The sequence below is a fragment of the Corvus kubaryi genome, unplaced genomic scaffold (genome assembly GCF_017639235.1).
Source record: "Corvus kubaryi isolate FWS band 111438036 unplaced genomic scaffold, C.kubaryi_AGA036_p1.0 74, whole genome shotgun sequence".
Classification (NCBI taxonomy): Eukaryota; Metazoa; Chordata; class Aves; order Passeriformes; family Corvidae; genus Corvus; species Corvus kubaryi.
The window spans coordinates 14764684-14787323 of NW_024582061.1; the positions used below are offsets into that span (position 1 = coordinate 14764684).

At 43.9% G+C, this 22640-nt stretch overlaps 1 protein-coding gene across 8 annotated transcripts in view; it reads right to left on the reverse strand.

Annotated features, from left to right (window-relative positions):
* The window catches only part of RBFOX2 (RNA binding fox-1 homolog 2), a 172099-nt gene that overhangs the window by 105827 nt on the left and 43632 nt on the right, over positions 1-22640 (reverse strand). The window contains exon 1 of one of the 8 annotated variants that reach the window (XM_042051178.1): positions 8421-8628. The exons of 6 other annotated variants lie outside the window; for them this stretch is intronic. In XM_042051178.1, the coding sequence (XP_041907112.1) occupies positions 8421-8435 (15 nt within the window). In that variant the 5' untranslated portion in view covers positions 8436-8628. Of the gene's footprint in view, positions 1-4584; positions 4641-8420; positions 8629-22640 lie in introns of those variants that run through there. One more of the 8 variants, XM_042051179.1, reaches the window with a different exon arrangement.

Consider the following 22640-nt stretch of genomic DNA (forward strand, 5'->3'; position numbering starts at 1 on the left):
CAATAGGTAATGCCACTTTCAGAAACAAAGAACAAAAAAATTGTGGTTTATTACAAATTGTCCAAAAAGCCAAGAAAGCTGAGGATTTACCAAAGTCTGTGTTCTGGCCAGCCTTAAATTAACTGGTATCAAGTGCGATGGGATCACCCCAGGCCTGATAGATGGGGAAGGCAGGAGGACAGTCCCAGCTGCAATCAGACATGCTGCCAACGGGCAATTGGATTTTGATATTGTCTCTTGCCGGCAAGGAACAAAGGATGCAGTATACTCCACGGAACATATCAGCAAACACATTTAAGACAAATTGTCGCATGTCCCCATTGCACAACAATATCCAAGAATTACAAAAGTGAGAAAAGCCTCTTTCAGCATGTATCATTTGCATTACAGCTGGTGCAACACATGCAGGCCAGCTGCACCTCTGTTCCCCTGCCCTGAAATTTCCAAAGCTTGTCGGTAATTTGAGTTGGTAGCAAGGGGGAGGGGAAGAGGGAAACAGGACAAGGCTAGATATTCTTTCTAGATATGTAAGCTATTTTTAAAGTTTTTAATTCTTGTAGGAGAGAAAAACATGCATGTTTAAATGAGAGGGTATCCATCACCACCACACTTGGTTGAAAAGGGAAGGGGTGTTTATTGCACACCTGTTCGCAACAGCTAAACAGCTGCATTGAAGAGCAACATTCCTCGTGCAAGGAAAAAACATTAAAGCATCTCATATTTCTACAGCACTTCTCAGTCCAAAAGGTGTTTAAAAACAGCAGTTATACATATACTGTGTATACTCTGCTGAAATTATCTTCTGCAGAAGAAAAATTTCCCCAACACTAATATTTAAAAACACCAATACCACCCATTTCTTAAAAGATGTCACAGTCAGTAGCCTCACCTATGCTGAATGGGCTTCTCCTTTTCAGCTGGTTGGTCCAAAAAAAGTAATCGCCATTCACTGCTCCTCCTCACTCAAGCAGCAGCCAAAATCACAGTGTAATAAATCGGGGAGGGGAAATAGCTGGAACGACTGCTGGATCCAACAGACCTCAGAGCAAAACTGCTCTGCAGTGCTGCTGAGATGGTCCTCATGGAGATATGCACCCCACTTATGTTGCACCTTCCTGAGGGATGCTTTGTCTTTACTCACAAGGGGTTCTCCATCCAAAAGGCATGTCATGGAGGCAAGCAGACATCACCATCATGATTGAGGGTGGAATGAAAAAGGAGGCCATTACAACAGAAATGAAAAGTGAAAAAATATCGACAGGCAGTTCACACTGCACACTTTCTATCTTCTAGCCACATATACATATTTGAATTCCAGCATTTTTTCTGCATTTAAACTTTGTTTCAACACTAGATGATTTATAAATTATAAAAAAATGTACAGAGGAGTGTTCTAGTATCATCCTATGCCAGCTCCTTAAATATCATGAATAATAACCCCTAAGAATATCTTAAAAAATTGTCATCTGGTCAAAATATTTTCACTTCATTACTGCCTTATGTCCAAGATTCAATCAGAGCATTGTGTGGGGGACAGCATCTTTCATTTGAGGCAGGAGAAAAACTAACTGCCTTCGCCCTGGATTCAGCTACAGACCCAAGAACCATCTGGTAAAAAATCAGCCAGCGCATTGTGCAGGCAGTATATTAGTCATGAGACACAGGACTTTGAGAACAATGAAACCTAAATTTAAGGGACAGACAAAGGAAACTTAATTACTTGTTTAAGCTTCTTCACAGCTTTGAGGAATCTTTAACATTTTTAGCAAAAGAATTTAGCACTGGAGGGCACAAAGCACATCCTCAATGGATTTCTTAATTTTCTGCAAGCCTGTTTTCACTTCCAATGTGGAACTCTCCACGCTGGTCCACCAGCACAGCTTGCCTCTCCAATGCACAGCTGCAGGGTGACTCCCATTGCCTTGGGTACGGGGTACCATCCAGAGCCGCAGCACCGCAGATACAGACTGCAGTTCCTTCCCCAAACTGACCACTCCATACAGAGAACATCTTGTCTGACTCCTCTACATCACTCAAGCTCCTGCTGTACCCAGTAGCCCTTGCTGAACTATGAAGGGATCTTTTCCAGCTAAGTCCAAACATACTTTTGGTTAAGCATGCACACATACACAGTTGCTACCCTAGTGACTGCTTAGAGCTGTGGCAAAAAAGCAACCCCAATTCAGGTCCACTCAGAGACCTTTCCTAAACCATTGCCATTATCTTGGGGCTTAGGTCAGCTCTGATAGGCTGGAAAGTTGGGTGGAGAGAAACCTAATGAGGCTCGACAAGGGAATAACCCCAAGTACCAGTATAGGACTTATTAGAGAGCAGCTCTGCAGGGAAAGGCCTGGGACTCTTGGTGGATGACAACTTGACCATGAGCCAGCAGTGTACCCTTGCGGCCAGGATGGCCAGTGGTATCCTGAGGTGCATCAGAAAAACTGTGGCCAGCAGGTCGAGGGAGCTGATCCTCCCCCTCCTACTTGGCCCTAGTGAGGCCACACCTGGAGTGCTGTGTCCAGTTCTGGGCTCCACATTTCAAGAAAGACAAGGAGATACCACAGAGGGTTCAGCAGAGGCTACAAAGATAATTTGGGGTCTGGACCATCTCATATGAGGAGAGACTGCAGGAACTGTGCCTGCTTAGTCTGGAGAAGAGACAATTGAGAGAGGATCTCATTAATGCATTTAAATATCTCAAAGGCGGGTGCCAAGAGGTTGTTGCCAGGCTCTTTTTGGTGGAGCCCAGTGGCGGGATGAGGAGCAATGGCCATAAACCAAAACTCAAGAAGTTCCACCTCAGGATGAACAAGAACTTCTTTACACTGAGAGTGGCAGAACACTGGAACAGGCTGCCCAGGGAGGTCATGGAGTCTTCCTCTCTGGAGACATCAAAATCACCTGGACATGTTCCTATGTCACCTACTTTAAGTGATCCTGCCTTGGCAGGGGGATAGGACTAGATGATCTCCAGAGGTCCTTTCCAAACCTAAGAATGCTGTGATTCTGTGAAAACAGTAAAGTTCTGTCACTAATGGAATGAAGATTAGCAAATAAGCACCATGGCAAGTGCAGGAAACACAGATGTTCAGCCTCAAATTGCTATTATCTGCACTCTTCCTCAAGCTTTCAGCTGGAAATCATGAAGGCTGAGGTTTATTCTCTCCTTATTCTCTCATGGTTTATTCTCTTCCTTCCAAGATAAACAGGCTGTTTTGTGAAAAACTGACTTAAACAGGACCCAGCCCCTGTCAGTCTTCCAAGACTTGGACAGGCTTACAGCAAAGAGTCCCCCGTGCTCATCGCTGTTTGGACAGGTGGGAATACAGCAGTCAGGCAGAAGAGCCGCTGGAGAAATTCACCAACTGAGCAAGCCTACAACCCCCCAATTCTTTTGTTTAGACTCATCAGAGAAGGGAATTCCTGAACATGATGGCAATGTGCTGTACACCTGATTTACATAAAACCAGATTAAAAAATCACTGTAGCCTACAGAACAGATCATCCTGATCCTGAATCTTCATCTTCTGAAGCCAATACCTTGATTTGAAATAGCTTCTCTTTTTGAACTGCACTGGGCATTCTTGTCTCAGCAGTGACCTTGGCATCTTCCACGATTACAGGCTTGCAGAAACACAGAATTGGGAAAGATCACCTGGATTATCAACTCTAGTCCTCTAATAACACAGGCAGTCACATTATATAATCTCTTTCATACACTCTGCTTTCTCTGTTTCCCAAATCTCCAAAGCCTGTATAAAACCCTAGATGCAAATAGATGCAAGTTGCTTTGTCACACAAAGCCCCAGAGGAACGCAATGCAGACATCCCCAACCCAGCTGTACACAGAGCAGCTTGAGTGTGGAAGCAGTATAACCATGTTCATGAGGTGCTGCACCAAAGCTAATAAACCTTATCGAGCAGCAGAACTCATTATCTCAGCTGCAGTGCTGGACAAACATAACTATATTACTTCTGGATTCAAGCTGCTATGTATGCATGCCACAGTATGGCACCACAGGGACTTGCAGGCTGGGGAATCAGCTTACAGGCTACTAGCTCGAGGATTTTCGCATGAGCTCCATTTTATGATTTTCCAGGGCTTTTCTGCTCCAGAGCAAGAATCCAAAAATCAGTGTTTGTATTAACACAAAATGTCTTTTAACATACTCAAAGAAATTCACCCAGACCTGACCTCTAACATTCACTCAGGAAAACCTTTCTACATCCACACAGTTTCCCAGAGGCAACCCCATCTCCGCCTCTCTCAGCACTGACCACGCCACGCGCGCACCTTTCACATGCAGCACCTGCGCTCTCCCTCCCGTCAGAGCTTCGAGTGATGGCTGACGTGTGCATTTGCCATGCCTACCAAACAGGTTCCAGCCAAAGACCTAGAGGCACAGCCAGACTTCCCCAGCAAGAGCTGCCCCAGGCAGAGCAGGGTGGCAGTTTTCCCTGGAGAGCGACTTGTTTTGCTGCTATCAAACTCATGCTGTGAAAACCATGCCATAATGTCCATACTTTTCACTGGCAGTAGCTACCTCTCATGAAAAAAGACCAAACAAATAATAGAGAGACCTGGCGTGAGGAAGAGCTCGTTGCTAAGACTCAAGTTTGGCAGCAGAGTTGGCTTTCCAATCCCTTGGTGGTAAAGCTGATGAGCTCAGAGCCTAGAGGGAAAAATTATTCCAGTGAATGCAAAGAGAGACTTTTAAGTGACAAAAAGGCAAGTAAAAGACAGGTCAGGAAGAAAACCAATGAAAAAATTCAAAATGAGCTTGGCAAGCTTACTAGCACTATTCTTGCTGTATGGTAATTAGTGGGTCTAGGTAAGATCTTCACTTTCAGGGGGCTCTAGAGAAAGAAATCATTTCTAGTTGCAATAGGCAGCCAGCCCTCTGACAAACACTCAGCATGTACTCTATACATGGCTGCGAGAAATGAGGAAATTATCCATACCCACTATAAACAGAGCAATGAATCCAGTGCTTTCCTACCAGAAGCCTAGCAACAGCATGGACCTCCCTTACCTTGCTCCCTCCTGCCTTTGATAGTTTCAGCTGTCTTTGAGCACAGGAGAAGGATAATTCATAAATTGCTTTGTAGGGCTGCTGCCCCTTCCTTTCAACCTTTCTTGTTACAACAGACCTCCAACAAGGCAACATTCATACATGCAACTCTCAGAACACATCATGCTCTTTAGAAAATACTTGGAATGAAATGACTCTAGATTGTATCTCATGACTCACAGTACACAAAGATTCATCTGCTCATAAATGAAAAAACTCGGTCTTTCTTATCCAGTAAAGGGTTGAATGCTTTTCCCACCTTCAAATCACTCTGCTCCTGGCTGTCACCAGCACAACACCTGCCCCCCTGTTGTCATTCCTGATCTCCCTCAGCACAAAGACCCTCTTTCCTTCGTAGCCCAAATTACCCATGTCCCAGTTAAAGAACTGATGACTAGGAGCTCTCTTGAGCAATTCAAGAGCCCAGACAGCTGCACACAAATGGGGATGAGTGTGAGAAGAAACAAAACTAGAGTTAGATGGTCCCCCACAAACAAAACCCTTGGCTGCAAAAACAGAACGCCTGTATGCACCTCCTATCCATAAGGCAAATACCCACCTTGAGTTTCAACACTGACAATGCACTCAAATGGTCTGCAACATCAGAGAGACTATCATACCATCTCTGCCTCAGAAAGACTTTATACAACTGCATCCTACACAATAAAAGTGTTAAGATAAATAGTTTCTCTTGATATTTAATGGCACAGATAGTCTGCCGCCTTCACTTCGCTCACAATGCCAAGCATTAGGTCATCACAACAGATATTTTAAGTTTCCTACTCTCCAGCTCTCCACAGCCCACAATCTCCTGCAGTCTACAAGGCTCTCAAATATTTAAGAGTATCCTGCAACAAGTTCCCCCCCAGGGAATACAGTTCAGCAAGCAGGAATGTCAGACTGAACCAAGGCTACACCACCACTTCATTCCAGCACTATAATCAGGGACTGTGATGTTGCAGGTAGCCTGTACATCTGGGTTCAGTATCCATGCCACACCACAGCTGCAGAGGAAGGTGCGTTCTCCTTTTTATTCTACTATTTGTCAAACCTGACAGCACTCAATACTGCACAATCTCTTCAAAGAAGATAATTCTGTAACATGCACCCCTGGGGGGTGGGGGGCTAGGGGAGAAACATCATGGTTGCTGTGAGAATCTTAATTCTGGATTTCAGGACTTGCATATTTAAAACCTCAAATTTAACATTGCATTAATGTAGCTTCATGCATTGAATTAAGAAATGACTCAGTACAAATCTCCATGCAGCTACTGAAGTCCTGACATTCCAAGGACAAGAGGCACAGAACAGAAAAAAAAGATAGCACAGGCAACAAGAAGAGAATGAGAGGCAGGGGAGAACCTGTGAGCAGGGAAGCAAGAAACTGGCACAGCTGAGGCACAACAAACCCCACACCAAACCAGATCTGTCAGTCGAGGTTTCTTGTTCTCACCGCTAAAGGTTATGTAGCCTGTCAGGATAAAAAGAGCTTAAAGCAGAAACACAAATGGGCACAGAGAAAAAGGTCCCTGAAAGGTCCAAGTACAAGAAGATTCCCCGAAAGTAATAGTGTAACCTGTACTGAGAAAGATCATAACCAGATAGCAAAAATTCACTAATTTTTTTAAATTATCATGGCACAGTGCCCAGATGATGTCTTTAAAACTCCTTCAGCTATTCAAGCATTTAATATTTATTTTCCCCACTTCTCTGAAGTTAAACTGCAATGCAAACACAGCAGTAGTGCTGCCTGAAGTTTAGGGTGCAGGCAGAAGCAGCAGCCCATGGGGTTCATCCACTGGCAAGCATCCCAAAACACAGCCCTCTGTTAAGAATCCAGGTCAGTGCTTCACCTTTTGGGCCAAAGCTGATCTTTAGGCCGGCTAACACCTCTATTTTATACTAGAGTGCTCACACACCCCTCAGCACAGGAGGTGAGACAGCAGGGCAGCTCTCCTCTGTTCCCACACTCATCCTCCCCATTTCAGCAGAGTAAGGAACATCTCCATTGTTTATTCCTTATCTAAGATCAGCAGCAGCATGGCTGAATTACTTCTCCTCTCACCCCACCCACCAAACCAAGCACAAATCTTAGCTGAGCCATGGGGCCTGCCCAGTCTTTCTCCCTAAAAACCAGCAGCCCAAGTGGGGGTCCCACACACCAGGCTGTGGCAAGGGGCTAAGCGGGGAAGGTGGACGTGCCTGCCATCAGGGCCTGCTGGACGAAACCAGGCAAGTGTGCATACCCCTGTGCAGAATCAAGTTACCCTGTAACAAAGATAGTGTGTGTATGTGCAAAGGAGGGAAGTCAAATCCTTCTGCCTGGGTTCCAAGGTTTGCTTTGTTGCTAAAATAAACCAGTGTTTGTTCCTGGGAGTGATGGGGAGCTGGACTCAAAGCAGCCAGAGGCAGAAAGCCCCCAAGTTCTGAGTTACCAACAAGGTTTTGTTGTTTTGTTTTTTTTTTAAAAAACAAACCAAAAGAAAAACTTGGGACCCAACTATTCTTCCCATCACATATCTAGGTAAGGAAACCCAAGGGCAAACTGCTGATCTCAAGGGTGCCGAGGAGCAGACAAAACTACATGTTTATGACTGAGCAGTCTAAGAGCTGACTGCTCCAAAGGAAATTCCAGTCCTTGCTAAAAGGCTGAAAATATATATGCCTTTGTATAAGCTATTACTTTGCTTGCTGGATCTATATAACACTTTACACATGTTTTTCCTGACATTATTTTCCATACTCCACCAGAAACTCGAGTAACTGTGCCACTTCTGGAAAAACAACCTCGCATCCAGCTTTTCTCGAAACAGTTTCTCCCCTCATCCTCGAAGTCCCAAACTGCAAAACTATCTAGCCCCCTCCTGCTTCTCTCCTAGCCTTCAGAGACTTAAAAATCCCTTTCAGCAGCACTCCTTCACAACCTGGGATGTCTCTCAGTAACACCAAAAATCCCACAAAGCAGAGGCACATGGGAACAGCCTTATGCATTAAAAATTATATATATATATATATATATATATATATATATATGCACACGCAGGTCTCTTAGCTGCCAGGCAGTGAGCAGCATTATACCAAAAAATTTTGTCTTCAAGGCACCTGCCCAAAACTGTTCTCTCTAGAGGAACTTACAACCACAGGAAAAGCCTGCTTGATACCCAGTTAATAGTACTTGCTCGAAATATTATTATTTTTTACAAGGGAAGACTAGACCACTGTGAGTAGAGGCTGCAGAGAACTAAGCCCAACAGTGAAGGCCGCTCACGTTAGTGCAGAGTCCTTCAGCTTTCCATTCCTTATATGTGCAAAGTGTGCAAGCCCTCACACACGCTTCCTACTCACCCAGAGGTACATCATGTTAGCCTGGGTCCTTCAAACCCAGCAGTGAGATGATCCGGCAACACAAGAGGCCCTTCGGTAAGACTGTCGAGACCGAGGTTGGTCGAGGGTGTTTTTTGGTTTTTTTTTTCTTAAAGAAAAAACATCCGAACGGCTCAGTTTGAGGCTTAGAAAGCGTCTCGCCTCCTCCACCCCCCTCCTCCAGCTCTGGCTGCTCTGTGCTCTTCTCTCGCACTTAATCTCTGCCTGGGAGTTCCCAGCCCCGTGTGTCTGTACTGGCGTGCACAGCACACACTCTGCATTCGCCTCCAGGGAATTTCTCTCTGTCATTCTGCTTCTAAAAACACAATCTCGGCCTCACAAGATTCTTGCAAGAGGCAGGGATGGGTGGGGTTAGTAATAAATGCAGCCTGGCTCCCAGTGCCGGAGAGCGCTTACTTTAGAAAAGGGAACTGTAGCCGTGAATGAAGCAGAGCACAGCCTCGTCCTCCAAGGTCACTGGGGGTGAGGACCCACTCCCCCCTACCCAACTAATTGCTCCTCCAGGAACCATCCGTAGATGCAGGCGCCATAGGCAGGTTCTGCACGTCTTCATCTACCCCATTAGTCAACACCCCAAATTCGGTCACAATTAAGTAGCTGTATTTAATCATTAACCACTGACAGGCATCAAGGAGCATAACTACGGGAATCCTGAAGCTAAGGAGAAAATCCGTGTGTGCCAGCGCTGGAGCTCCCTCAGGAGAAACAACCACTGTCGGCGTGAGGTGGGGAAAAGAAGCGACGCAGATAAAGGGGTTAATCTGCTTTCGCAGGTGGCTCCACATGAGTATTTTACAGACTTGCATACTGCTAAAGGGAAAGCAGCAGCTGGCTCCGGTTCCTCAGAGTGTATCGGGTTCCCACTTGCCTGGAGGCAGCTTCCCCCCAAGTCTGACTGGGGCAAGTGCCCTCCGCGCCTTGCGCTCCCAGCCTGCTCCAATTTCAGGATTGCAAAGCTCTGCCGGTGGGGCGGCAGCCCCGGGAAAGGCGCGCTGAGCAAAAGACACTCGCCCCAGTTACCTCGACAAGCACCAGCAAGCCCTTCCCCGCACGAGCAAATCCTCGTCCCATCCCCCGTGCCCGATGCCACAGGATGAGTGTCACCTCGCATCTCATTAATCAGTTCAACGGCTCTTCCAAACTAGGAAAACGGGTTTCTCGCCCCCTTCCCTTCCCACCTCAAAATGAAGAATTGACTTCCCTTGCCGGCCTCCAAATGCTAAGTTAAATATGGCTTCGTCTCAAACGGGGGGGGGGGGAAAAAAAATTTTAAAAAAAAAAAAAAAAGTGTTTTCATTGAGGCACTGGTCTCCTTGGAAATAAGTTTTGAAGAAATATTTTTATCTCAGCTAAAGATATAGAAATGGTGCTATTCCACATATCACCTCTGCTTCCTCTACTTAGAGATTACTTAAATGCAATCCAGCAGGCTTGGAGCAAAGCAAGCGTCAGGCTCCACACGAGTCAAGCCCTGTCTACATGGGGTGACAAATGGATGGGCCTCCTGTCACAGCCAGCCCAGACACCCCAGATGTGCTCCGCACCCCCCAGGCTCCCCTCGCCTTCAGCGAGCCACAGACACACCCCAGGGCACGCTTGTCCCAGGAACAGGCCTGAACATATGGGGTGCTGATGGGCTCTAAGGAAATAAATACATGACTGTCACTGCAGTCCCACATACAAACCTGGAGAAAAGGCTTATTGTCATTACCAGGATACAGCAGTCATAGGGATCTGCTAGTTAAAGACAAGCAAGACGACACTCAACTTTCCAGCCCAGAAAACCCTGCTGCTCAGGGAAAGGAGCAAGAGCTCCTCCAGAAAACTGGGATTGCACAGGGTTGCTCCATTATGGCATTGCTCAGGTCTCCCATCTGCTCTCACCTTTTCACACAATGGGTCAGGTTTAGAGGGTGAAAAGCAATGTTCCTAAAAATCACTTACTGTACCAAAGCCTATGCACCACAGACTCCAAAGAGTGAAGCATGTGATCCATAAACCTGTTCTCAAAGGCTCTGAGAGGAGCGAAAGAGCAGCAATGCTGACATTTGCATCACGATTAGACCCTTCTGTTAACACCTCTGCAGCTGGGTCACACCAGCAGCAGCGACTAGTTCAGCCAGCCTGAAGACTGAAGCAGACATTTCTGCACCCGATAACCTTGATGGCATTTTCAAGGTTTTCTTCTGATCCAGAATCACAATTCAAAAATGATCCTATGGTCATTTAAATGAAAGCTGAGATTCCTTGTGTGCAGGGGAGAAAGTGAGAAGACACGTAGACCAGCTGAGCAAACCCAAATAAATCCTACTTCATATGTATTCCCATAAAAGACTTGAAAAGGATGACTCTTGAAACTAAGCTGAAGAGTTACTAAAAACTTCCCTAATTAAAAAAAGGGGAAAAGAGAAAAAAAGGAAAAAAAATTCTTCCCCTTCTTCCCCAAGCTCTCATCCTTTAGGCCACCTTCAGAGAAAGAGAATAAAACTTTCAGAATAAGCCTATTCCTTAATTTCAACAACTGAGACTTGTTACAAATCATCCCAGTAACTCCACATTGTGCATTCAACCTCCAAATCAAAACAAGACCCATGAACCCTCTGTGAATCATCCAAATACTGCCTCAAAATTTATTTGCCACTGTTGCTACAAGGCCACCACCTCTCTGCAGAAGGCATACGGGAAGATTACTGAGAGCAGCAGACTTCTGGTGATGTAATACCTTTGTCCTGGAGCAGGAGCCCTGTTTGATGAACTGCAAGAGCAGGTTTCTCAACACCCAGTATTCTCAAGCAGTGAGAGGAGTACCCGACGGGTCAGGAAATGAGGCTGTGGGATGACTCTAGAGGCACCGCCGCCCTGTTTCAAGAGAGCTGCTGCTGCCCAGAGGATCAAACCAACACTAAGAACATGAAGTGCATGCCCAAGACTATCCATAGTTGCAGAACTGGCAGCAGTGCCATTTTAGCCTCAGATTACAAGCAAGAAAAAGGTTTGGCTTGGATGATACAATTGGGGGGTGGGAGGAACAACTAGATGAATTATTAGGTCTTCTTTATACTTTTTTTCAGATTTTTCAATTACACTAGCTGGTATGTAAAAAGTATCCATACAAGACATTTCTTTCAGGAAATCATCTTCTAAAAAAACACAAAATATTTCCTAAGGAGCAAGAGGACAACAAGTATGTCAGTGCATCTTATTCCAGAAAGACAAAACCAGACATGACTAAGACAGGCTTCTGCCAGGGGATCCTTCTAGCTAGGATCCCCTGCAAATGCTTTACCATAATCCTAACAGCAGTGGTTTACAGCATACGTGTCAGGGAGCTTGTAAAGGCTGCTGTGTGTGGAAATACACATTATCTCTTGGGGATCTTTCATGTCTCAAAAAGGATTAAAAGTAGAAAGGAAAAGATTTTAAAATTAATATATACCAAGCTATGAGAAAAATGTTCAGAGAGCTGTAGCCGAGTGAAACATTGGTCCCCCTCCTCTGATGGGAGACTGTTGTGTAAATCAAAGTGAAAGGGGAAGAAAGCAGTCTGCAAAGACTTTAATGCTTGTTAAAGAGGTAAGGAAGGTCTTACCAAGTAACAAAAGGGGAAAGAGAAAAAAGGGAGCAGGTAACCACCTATTTAATATTGTATAAAGGTATTTGGAAAAATAACAGACACTGGAAAAAATGAAAAAAAAAAAACCTACCTGTTTCTGTACCAGTATCAAAAGCCTTAATTACATGTAAGAATTATTGTGACTACTCAGTTATGTGCATAAACTCAACCCAAATATACTGCTGGTATAGAAGTTTCAAATAAGCCAAATGCTTAAAAAAATAATTTACAAAAAGTTCTAGCCTATTTAGGAAAGATCCGAGTGGGCAAACAGGGAATGGGCACGGCACAGTTTCAAACAGACGTTATCTGTTTCTAGCTGATTGTGTCTCAGAGGCATATGATTTCAAATGCTCGTGGATTAACATTCTAGCAGATAAAGCTCAAGACACAGTACAAGCTGGTGTGTCTGCTACACGCTACTGGAATCATATTAGACAGCACACAGGATGAGTGGCTAGATGAGCACCTCTTCATAAGAGGGAAAATCCCATCTGATCACCTGGAATTTCTAATGCGACAACACTCATGGGAGGCATAAGGGGGCTAGTGTCAAAGAACACCCTCCAGGTTGCTAAATTAGAGAAAACAATTTCTTAGTTCAAGAAGTGTTACACTGAAAATTAGCAAGTCCATATTAGATTCCATCTTTACGGAAAAGAGCAATCAATTGTAAAAATATAAATTAGCGGTAGCTTAGTTAAAATGATTGTGACAATTGCATCCAGATATATGTAAGGAGAATAGAGACCAAAGCAATGCACCTACGTACAGTACTCAGCACTTGAGTGGGACCAGAGGTACAGTGGCATATTTTTCCTAGACAGACAGATTGCTTATTGGGCTTCCCTGTCACATCCCCGCACTTGAACACTTGTATATATTCTAGCAAGTGAAAAAAAAAAAAAAAAAAAAAAAAAAAAAGCTGAGAGAAGAAAATAGAAAGGAAATTAGAAAGGGAAAAAATAAAATTTACAAGGGAATCCTAGCGATGGGAGGTAAATCCATAGTCAGAGCTGGAAGATGATAATGTGTTTTTAAAGTTTCTCAAGAATAGAAACCCCAGCAATTGCACTGATCTGCTACTATGGGGAAAAGGTAGAAACATTCCCAATACTGAACAAAGAGCCAAAGCATTCAATACGTATTTCTGTTCTATATTTGGAGAAAAGTCAGCTGTTGCAGTCTGTGATAACAAAATGCCTTCCATTCCAGCAGTAACTAAGGAAGATGGTCCAAATGCTACCCAACAAACAGCTCTGTGGCCCTCTTATCTAGCTTGAGCTTGCAAACAAAAGGGATGCAACCAGGTAACAAGTGGGTTTTAACCATACTACAGCTGTGAACATACTTAAATGTGGACACTTGGGAAAGTCTGCAGTCTGCTTGAACTGCATCACCTGCATTTGGAGCTCTAATGAGCCCTAACATTAAATCTGCCATAAGGCCAAAAGTACAACCGTAATGCAATAGCAACCCCAAATGCAGGTGTTTCTTGCAGCCCATAATAATTAAAGCCTTGCTGCTGCTCACTGAGCTTGGCCAGCCTCTGTCATGCCAGAAGACTGCATAAGGAAAGCAGTACTAACGGTGAAGGCATGAGATTGCAGCAGGCTGAAGAGGGAAATTTCATTTCAAACTGAAGGAAAGCAGTTGCTCCCACAGCCAAAAGCCACACTGAGCATCCACACTGGATGCAGAAGCTGGCTTCAGACTGAGGATGAAGACTCAATCATTGTCCTACCATGGCAAACATTTCAAGAACCATCTACAAAAGGTCTGACTGGAGATTGGAACAGCAACATGATCTGTGGTGCCCAGAGGGAAGTTTCTCCAACTCAGGGGCTGCTTTCCATGGCTTATCTGACTCCAGCAGAAGGTCCCAGGAAGAGAACAGAGCAATCAGACTCCTGCTAGTCATGGGTGTGGGCATGCATTGTGTCTTGGGGGTTTTTATTTGGTTTGATTGGTTGATTTTTATTTGAGGTTTGTTTTGGTCTCTTGAAAGAAGATTAGAGATGGGGCTGGAAGCTATCTGGGGAGAGGCACAGAAGGCAGCCCTGGGCACACATGCAGTTCCTATGGAGATAAGAGGATCTTCTTTGAGGTTGGTTTGCTCATTTGGGTGCTGCTGGAGACGACCCTGCCGGCAGAGTACTGCTCATTTGTGAGACTGCCTCTGCTCAGGATCCCGGATTATCTCTGATTATCAGAATTTCTGAGCCACAAGGTAGATTTCCTCCCAACATCCAAAAGGGCTCCAGGAAGCCTCTCTCTGCATTATCCTGTTTATGAAAGGAAGCAAGAATACAAAATGCGTACAATAAATCACCCAGAAAAATACCACAATCCCTTTCAAATGTTTTGCCAAGCAAATAAGCCAAACACTGGCATATTACAAGGAAAAAAAAAAGTCATTTTGTTATAGAGCAACCCATTTCATTACTAGAAAACTGGATTCCCTGTTTTCTCTTCTGGTACAGCAAGAGGCTTCGGAAAAGAGAGTACTTATTCAGAAGCAAACTATCAGGGGCTAGTTCATCTTCCACGAAAAGCAGAAAGCCTGAAACAATAAAACACTCTGACATGCAAACAAACCCAACAATTTTTAAGGGCTGTCCTGCTACTGACTTATCATAGCAATTAAAGTCCTTGAATAAACTTCAGGAGATCTCAATTCATAGGCTTATCATTCAGGCACATAAGGAAAAAAAAAAAAAAAGAAATGGATACCAAGAAAAGCTTTTTTGAGTTTGTTTGGGATTTTCCTTTCCTCACAACTATACTCAAGAGCACTATTCTGGAAGGCATTGTCAATTCTTCAAGAGAAAAACTCAGTAACTAGGAAAGGTACTTTGCTGAAAACATGTTCCCAAAAATACACTTTTAAATTAAAACCAAGAACACCCACATATGAACAAAACTAAATTGTGAAGCCAGAGAATTCAAGGTTAAACATTGAAGACCATGCAAGCATTCAGATGTAAGGAATTCTCACAGCTCCAGTTTGGGCATTCATCTGCAGAAACGGAGTGACTATGCAGCCACTCCCAGGATATAGCAAACATGAGTTTGGGCAGCCAAGTGGGAATTTCCATGAATTATACCTGTCAGCTTTACTACAGTGGACCAGGAGTAAAGTCTGCAATCCTCCAATACCTTCTGTAGAGAATCTAGCAAGCTGAACATCTACAGAAGAAAAAGCTTCTCTGCTCCTGTGTTGCCGCCCTAGGCTTGATTTTCAAGCTGTATCTTCTGCATTCTGTCACCCATAGATGTAGTCTGAAGTCTACACTGAACTGGCATATAGCAAATATATTCAGATACTGGTAAGAGGGAAACAGAGGAAGCTCCAACCCTGGTATTTAAATATGTATTTTTTAAAGTTTGGTTAACTAGTAACTGCCTTAATATCTTCATAAAGGGAAAAAAGTTTCATCTCCCTTCAGTTTTTCTATGAGGTAGCAGAAAGCTGTTACACAGCATCAAATTCCAACAAAAGTCTATTTTTAGTGTCAAATCGGGAGTACAATATCCAGTTGAACTGATAAAGGGCAGAAAGATTCTCTGTGCCCTAGACTAATTTGTCAGTGCTAAACAAGGTATTTCTTTGGCTGTGGATTCTGAAGAGGAAGTCATAAATAAAAAAAAAAAAAAAAACCTCAGCTCCTATATCAACAACTCATCTCTTCATAGTCCACAGGAGAAGCTATATCAAAGGATGAGCTGATGGCAACCAATTCAAGGTGTGAGATTTCAGGTAGCACAAGGGAAACTACTTCCAAAACCTCATCAATCAAAGTGCAGCATCATTACACCACTTTTTTTGTCTCTGTGTTTACCATGTCAAGTGGCTGTACTGCATCAGTGATTCATCAGCACAGCAACATCCCAGCAAATTAAGAAAGAGTATGAAGATAGAAGTATTGTAACAGCAGGGAAAGGGGAAGACAGGGCATAGCTCTCTTTCCTGAACCACAGAGGCATTTATCAATATGCTGAAACTTTGGTTTAGGTCTGTTGATGATAAAGGGGAACACAGATGGAGAGTAATACCATCCTGCAGAAAGGGACTCCTCCTGGCTTGTTTGTGCAAAGGAAAGTTAACAATGTTAGTGAGTTATTCAGGAAGTAATGGATACCTTCTTGCCCTGAGCAAATTCCTTTTCAATAACAGTAGTATTTTCCTAGGCAATACAACTATATCAAGGTATAATGGCTACTATATTTATCTACAGAGGCCCTGTACTGCTGGGATCTAATTTACTATGGCTTAGAAAGCAGTTTACAAATCCTGGGATAATAAAGTTGCTAGAGAGAGGAATAAAATTCTATCTTTTATCGGTTGGGTGGGAAACTGGGTTTTAATGTCCTTTTTCAAGAGTATAAAATGCATTCTCTTAAACTTAGACTCAAAGACTAATAAACCCCCAAAGTAAACTGTAAATACACCCATGAGAGGGAAGAAATCAGCTACAAAATACTACATTCTGCCCATTTTTTTTATCCTTATTGTCACAGCTGCTTTATTTCTTCTTATATTCAAATAACATTCTTTCAGTTGACCCTCTGAGAAGAAAAATAATCCATGACTTTACCTAGCAGCCTTATGTACCTAATGAAGACAAAATAGCTGAATGCCTGAAATACGGCTTCGGCGTGGGAAACGGCACAAGGATATAATCAGCAAAGAAGAAAGGAATGACTGCAGCTAATGAAGAGGTAACACCAACAAACACTGAATGACATCTCCTGAGAAACAACAAAACTGAATTGATAAAAGACTTTGGTGGAACACAGCATCAACCTGTGATAAGTACAGGTGGGTGGAAAGAGACCAAACACACGTGTCAGGGACTGCAGATACTTCCGTTACATAACGGGAGCACGAAAACCCAGGCAAAATCTGCCATTAGCAGAACTAAAAGCAAAATACTTCAACAGGGGTATTGACAGTTGTCAAGCCACATAAAGGAACAGCAGACTGTTCAAATGTAAAAGGCATTAATAAAGCATTAGAAAAGAGGTATAAATAGATATAAAACAGAGGAAGATTTCAAGATGACAGAAACGCTACTGGAAAACTTCAGTTACAGAATATAATATCCCCAACTTCAATTCACAATGATAAGCAAAGGTCAGTTGTCAGAAATGCAATTCTGTTTCTGATCTCATTCTGAGCAAAGCAGTCCTTAACCATCCCTGTGCCACCACCATCTAGATGGATTACTCTCATGGTTGCAGCAAACATCTCCCTCCATCTGACTGGTCCCTCGGGAATTATGAGCATAAGACAATTTAGAAAAGTGTGTCTGTAAAGACTAACTGCACTACTGGTCTCCCGCTTTATACACAAAAGAGAATCCATTCTTCAAAGTCTTTTTAGTGTATATACCTAATATGGGACTTCCAAGAGGCATATGGATAGATACCTACATATATCTTTTAACAGAGCTCACATGCAGTGAGTACTGAAAACACCCCCAGTTTGCAACATGGGATGGCCCAACAAGCTGGCACTTGTGTCAGTGGATGCATTTGAATCAGGAGGATTTTGGCTCTCACAGAAGCAGACCAGCTATAGACTTGATCTTCAACATCACTGCAGTCTGTGGGGTCACATACTGTCACCTTGAAACACCTTCAGCTGAGCTCACATTAAGGCTATTCCACCTTCCCTTCTTTTTCTGACACACAGCCAGGACAAAAAAAAAAAAAAACAACCAAACATAAAAACCTCACACTCAAACAAACAGTACTGTGAATTCCATTATGTTGCATTTTCTGATCAAATCCTGGCAAAATTAGACTCTTCCATTAGAGACTGATTGCATAACCTCCTTACGCTTCCAATCCCCTTCTAAGACAGACAAACTGAATGAGTAGCAACTCATACTTGGTTTAGATGAGATGAATGCTTTGAAGTAACTATGGCTAGCCAACACATGCATTATTGTGTCCTAGGTCCTATGCAATATAGTCTCATTTGATCTTAATCCAAATTTAAGCTCTGAAGTGTAACCACACCATCTGATAAGTATTGGAACTGCTAGAGACACTACTCACTTGATAACAAAGCAACAATATATTAAATTGTTCCCTGTTCCCAAATTTCCAGAAAGCAACAGTGACCAGAAAAGTCTTTTTTCATCCTTGTGCGACCTGAAGAATGCAGGTTTCCTTTCAGATAAAGGCCTTGGTATGGTTATCTAATGCTAATGTCACTACAAACTGGATTAGAGACGCCCAGAAACCTCGAAATTCGTACACAGATAGTCAGCTGTATCCAAAATCTAAGTCTGAAGGAAATCAAATGCTCCAAATTGTGTTTAACGTAGTTAACTTTGCCCTTTAGGTAGGATAAACCAGTAAGAACATATTACACAGTGATTAGATTAATTCTTGAGTGGAATTCAGATGGCTGGCTCTATCTGTCTATTTCAAATTATTTCAGAGACGATCACTTTTCCCGTACTCTGCTCCACAGCAGCAGCTGCTCAAGAAAAACAGCAGTTCTCTGTCTGGGGTGAAGCTGACAGCAACTGGGGACAACGCTGCTGTCAGAGTTCAGCTCCCAGTTCTGAAATGCCATTCTACTGGAAATACCAAGGAGCCTAAATCCGGCTACATATACCACGGGATGTGAAATATCTCTATCTCAGCTTTCAACAGAAAGCTTGAGTCTCATGACATTTACTCCTTTGGCCCCTGTCAGTCTTACTCCAGACCCTGCAAAGGATTGGTGCTAGCTGCCATAAATGGTTGGAAAACAAGATGTTGTTCTCCAAGCACTTGGAAATGAGCAGCACTGTTTCAGCTTAGAGAGACCATGGCAAGGAGCCAGGATGACAGGTGCCCTAGAAATAAAGATGATGATCAAACTGTTGTCAGTGTTAGCCACTGCTGTCCTCCTGACCTATAAGAAAGGGTAGCCCACGCTCTCCAGGTGTAGCAGGAACAATGGACCAGAAAAGGTGAAGATCTGTTTGCTGGTAGTACCTGAAGTCTCTCCTCAACAAAATCCAGCTGCAAAGGAATTTCAATGGGTTTCATTAGATGCAATCCTATTGCTAAAACTTTATTAGGCCTGGCAGCAAGCCAGCTTGGTGCTGCTGTGACACCCAAGTGCAGCTCGTTGAAATCCACAGGCACCAGGAGTTAAAAACACAGATTCCTCCTAGAACAGCCATGAGCTACAAACCTCTTGGGTGGGCAGCAGCAGCAACTAAATCCACTCCCCAACAATTGGCTGGCCTTTGGAAACAGAGGTGGGAAGAGACAGGTCATGGGGGCTGCCTGCCCTCACCCCCAAGTAAATAGCAGCACAGCATCTGCTGAAGTTTTCAGTTAAAATCCGTGAGACAGTTCTCATCATTTTCTGGGCAGCCTCTGGAGACAGCAGCCTCTGACCTTTATCAGGAAGAGCACCCTTGTCCTCTAGTCACAGACTTCCTGGAAAACGTAATCTAGCTGGCAATTAATACAGAATGGAAGGGGGGGAAAAAAAGCCTCATAACATTGAATTACCACTGCAATATTTTTTAAAAATGTCCCCACCAAAATGAAGAATTCAAGCAGATTCTCACAACATATTTCACTCCCACAAGCATTATTTAACAGTTCCTACTAAAAAGTTTTTTTCTTACCTCTCCCTCCACCAAAAAAACCTGCCCCCCACCCCCAGTCTTGCTTTGCAGATGTTGCCTGCAGCAGCACAGTCTTGCTGTGAAAGCTTCAACACAGGTGTGCAGAGCGTGACCTGGGCAGAATTACATGTGCCATTTCCACTGGGAAATCTAAGAGACTTATTAAGCCAGGACAGTGCCGATTAATCTACTAATGGAATGAATCAAAAGTGTGTTCCTGGCCCTTTCCCTTTCACATCCCAAAACCTCGGGGGAGCTGAAACCATCTGGCAAATGCCTGCTCTGAGCAACATTATGCTACTGCTGGAAATACCTCTCCCTTAATACTAAGAAGAATGAAACCATCTTCCATGCACCAGCTATTCTCGGGAGCATCTGTGTAGCTCGCTGAGGTAGGCTGCCTGCACGCAGCATCCTTCCCCAGCCAGTGCAGAGCTGCTCACTCACCATGCAGGAGAAGTCAGCAGAACAGAAAGCGATCCCATTCATTTACTCGGGGTCCCGCTGAAGCGGGCGGTGCAGGCGGGGCGGAGAAGCAGTTGCTGTACTTGGGGTAAGGCACACAGGCTGCCCTCCCACAGCAGATCCCAGCCACAGGCAGGCAGAAGCACGCTCCCTGCCCAGCCTGAGGAAACGCTCCTCCTGATCCTCTCAGTCCTTTCTTCATGTGAGGGGAGTTGCAGGTAGAGTAGCAAGGATGGGTTTGTTTATGTTAATTAAAGAAAAAAAAAATAATAATAATCTCTCTTCTAAACACATTTGTAATGGAAATCTGGCCAGAGAGCTTAAAGGGAAATCAAAACATCAAACCAATCCACAGTTCATACATAGTAGATATTACTGTGAGACAAAGCAAAGGACTGACTCAGAGATGCTGAATACCCTGTACCCTTTGAGTAACAAGCAAGCCCAGGAAAAAACAGAGATGTGGCAGCTGTCACAAAGAAAGGATCTTGGGCACTTTTAAGATCATATAGGAGCAGAGGAATCCCCTATCTTACAATTTAGACACACACCAAAAAAAAGAAAAAAAAAAAAAAACCAAACAGAAAAAGAGCAGTCATATGGCTGTGGAATAATGACAGTGGTAACAACCAGCTTTTGACTGTCACAAAACACAAATACAGGGCAGGGGAAACAAGAGGTCCTCCATGCTCAGAGACAGCACAGAGCATGTTTAGACAAACATCCATCAGGAATTGTCTAACTTGTTATTACAGACTACTAGAAACTGGAACTCTTGATCCCCTAAATTACCCTTCCACTGCTTCACTACATTGAATCAGAAAATGTTGGTTTACTCCATAATATCCAATTTAAGCCTTTCTTGATACCAATTAAGCTGTCTTCAATGGACACAGTAAATAATCAATGCCCATCCTCCATACTTTCTACCCTTTCTTTTTCAAAAGAAGAAACGAGCTTGGTATTTTCCTACTATGTCAGGCTCTCTGAGCCTCCTTTTCTTGTTCTTCCCTGGACTTTTTCCAGATTTCACCTGTGCACTTGCTGAAGTGCCTGAAAGCAGGTACAGTGCTCCACTTGCTGTACCAAGCTGTAAAGAATAACTGTCTTCTGCAATTATTTGTCATACCTGGAAATGCATTCCAGGTTTTCAAGATCACAAAAACCAGCTAAATACTTAGTCTGTTATCTCCTATTACTCCAGATCTTTCCTTGGATATTACTGCTTAGCCAGTTAGTCTCCATTTTATATTGCATATACAGTTCTTTTTGTTAATACAGCTTGGTTTTGTTTAATTTCACATTGTTGGATTTCAGGGCATTTCTGCAATTTACTGTGATCTTTCCAACTTCTAATCCTACCTTCCAAAGGCTGCCAGTCCCTGAACATACATATGTTCACTCACTGTTTTATTACCCTCAATTTTGATGAGCAGTAGAGAACAGCAGAGCAGCCAAGCCAGACCATGCTAAGACTCCAGATCAGACACACACACACAGAAAAGCATGATATAATTGCTCGACATACAGCTTTCCAGTGAGGCATTCAGCCCCTTCTTAATTTCACCTTTCATTTGTCTAGTTAATGTAAAGGTCATGTGGCACTATGTCCAAAGCCAGTAGCTTTCTCTGTCTGCCAGGCCTGCTGCTATGTCAAACGAAAAAACTAAATTGATCTGACATGATTAGCCCTTAAAAATTAGCAATGTATGTCTGCTGTTGGCTTAATTTCCTTTAGTAAAGGATCTGACCATAAGCATCTGATCTTTTTCAGCATCTTTCCATGTTCTCTAACTACACTGACCACCTGAATTTCTTGGTATCTCTAGCTGCCTTTTAAAAAAATTAAGATGCAAGAATAATATTTATTCACACACACTCCCTTCATTCACTTGAAAGCAGTGAGATTTCATGATGTGCAGAATGCACACCAGAGAAAACCCACTACTGCAGCACAGGCTCTGTGTGCCCAAAGGAGGAGACCATCTCTCACAGTGCCTCTGAGCAGCAGCAGTACTGTGCAGCACACCTGCCTCTGCATGAAACCAGCTCGGGCCAGGAGCCTGCTCAAGCCAGGAAAGCCTAAAGAGTGCCTGCCCCTCTGAAAGCAAGTCTGTTATGAGCACTCCTCCTCCAAGATCCCTCCTGGATGTTCCCTCTGCTCACAGATCAAAGAGTTTTGCGGAAACCTTTTCCGCCGTGACTCTTCGACGAACCAAATGCCAGCACAGGCCGCGTGAAGGGGCTGCTCTCTCCCCATCCCTCTAAACACAACCTCCCTTGCCCAGAAGAGCCGTTCCAGAAACACCTAAGAGGAGTCACCCCAATCGCCTGCGGGACGCCAGAGGCCGAGCCCCCTGTCTCCGTGCCGCGGGCTGTGACACTGCGCGGGGCAGCCCGAGGCGGCGGGCCCGGGACGCGGGCGGGGCGGGGAGCGCTGGCCGTGCGCCGGCTGCC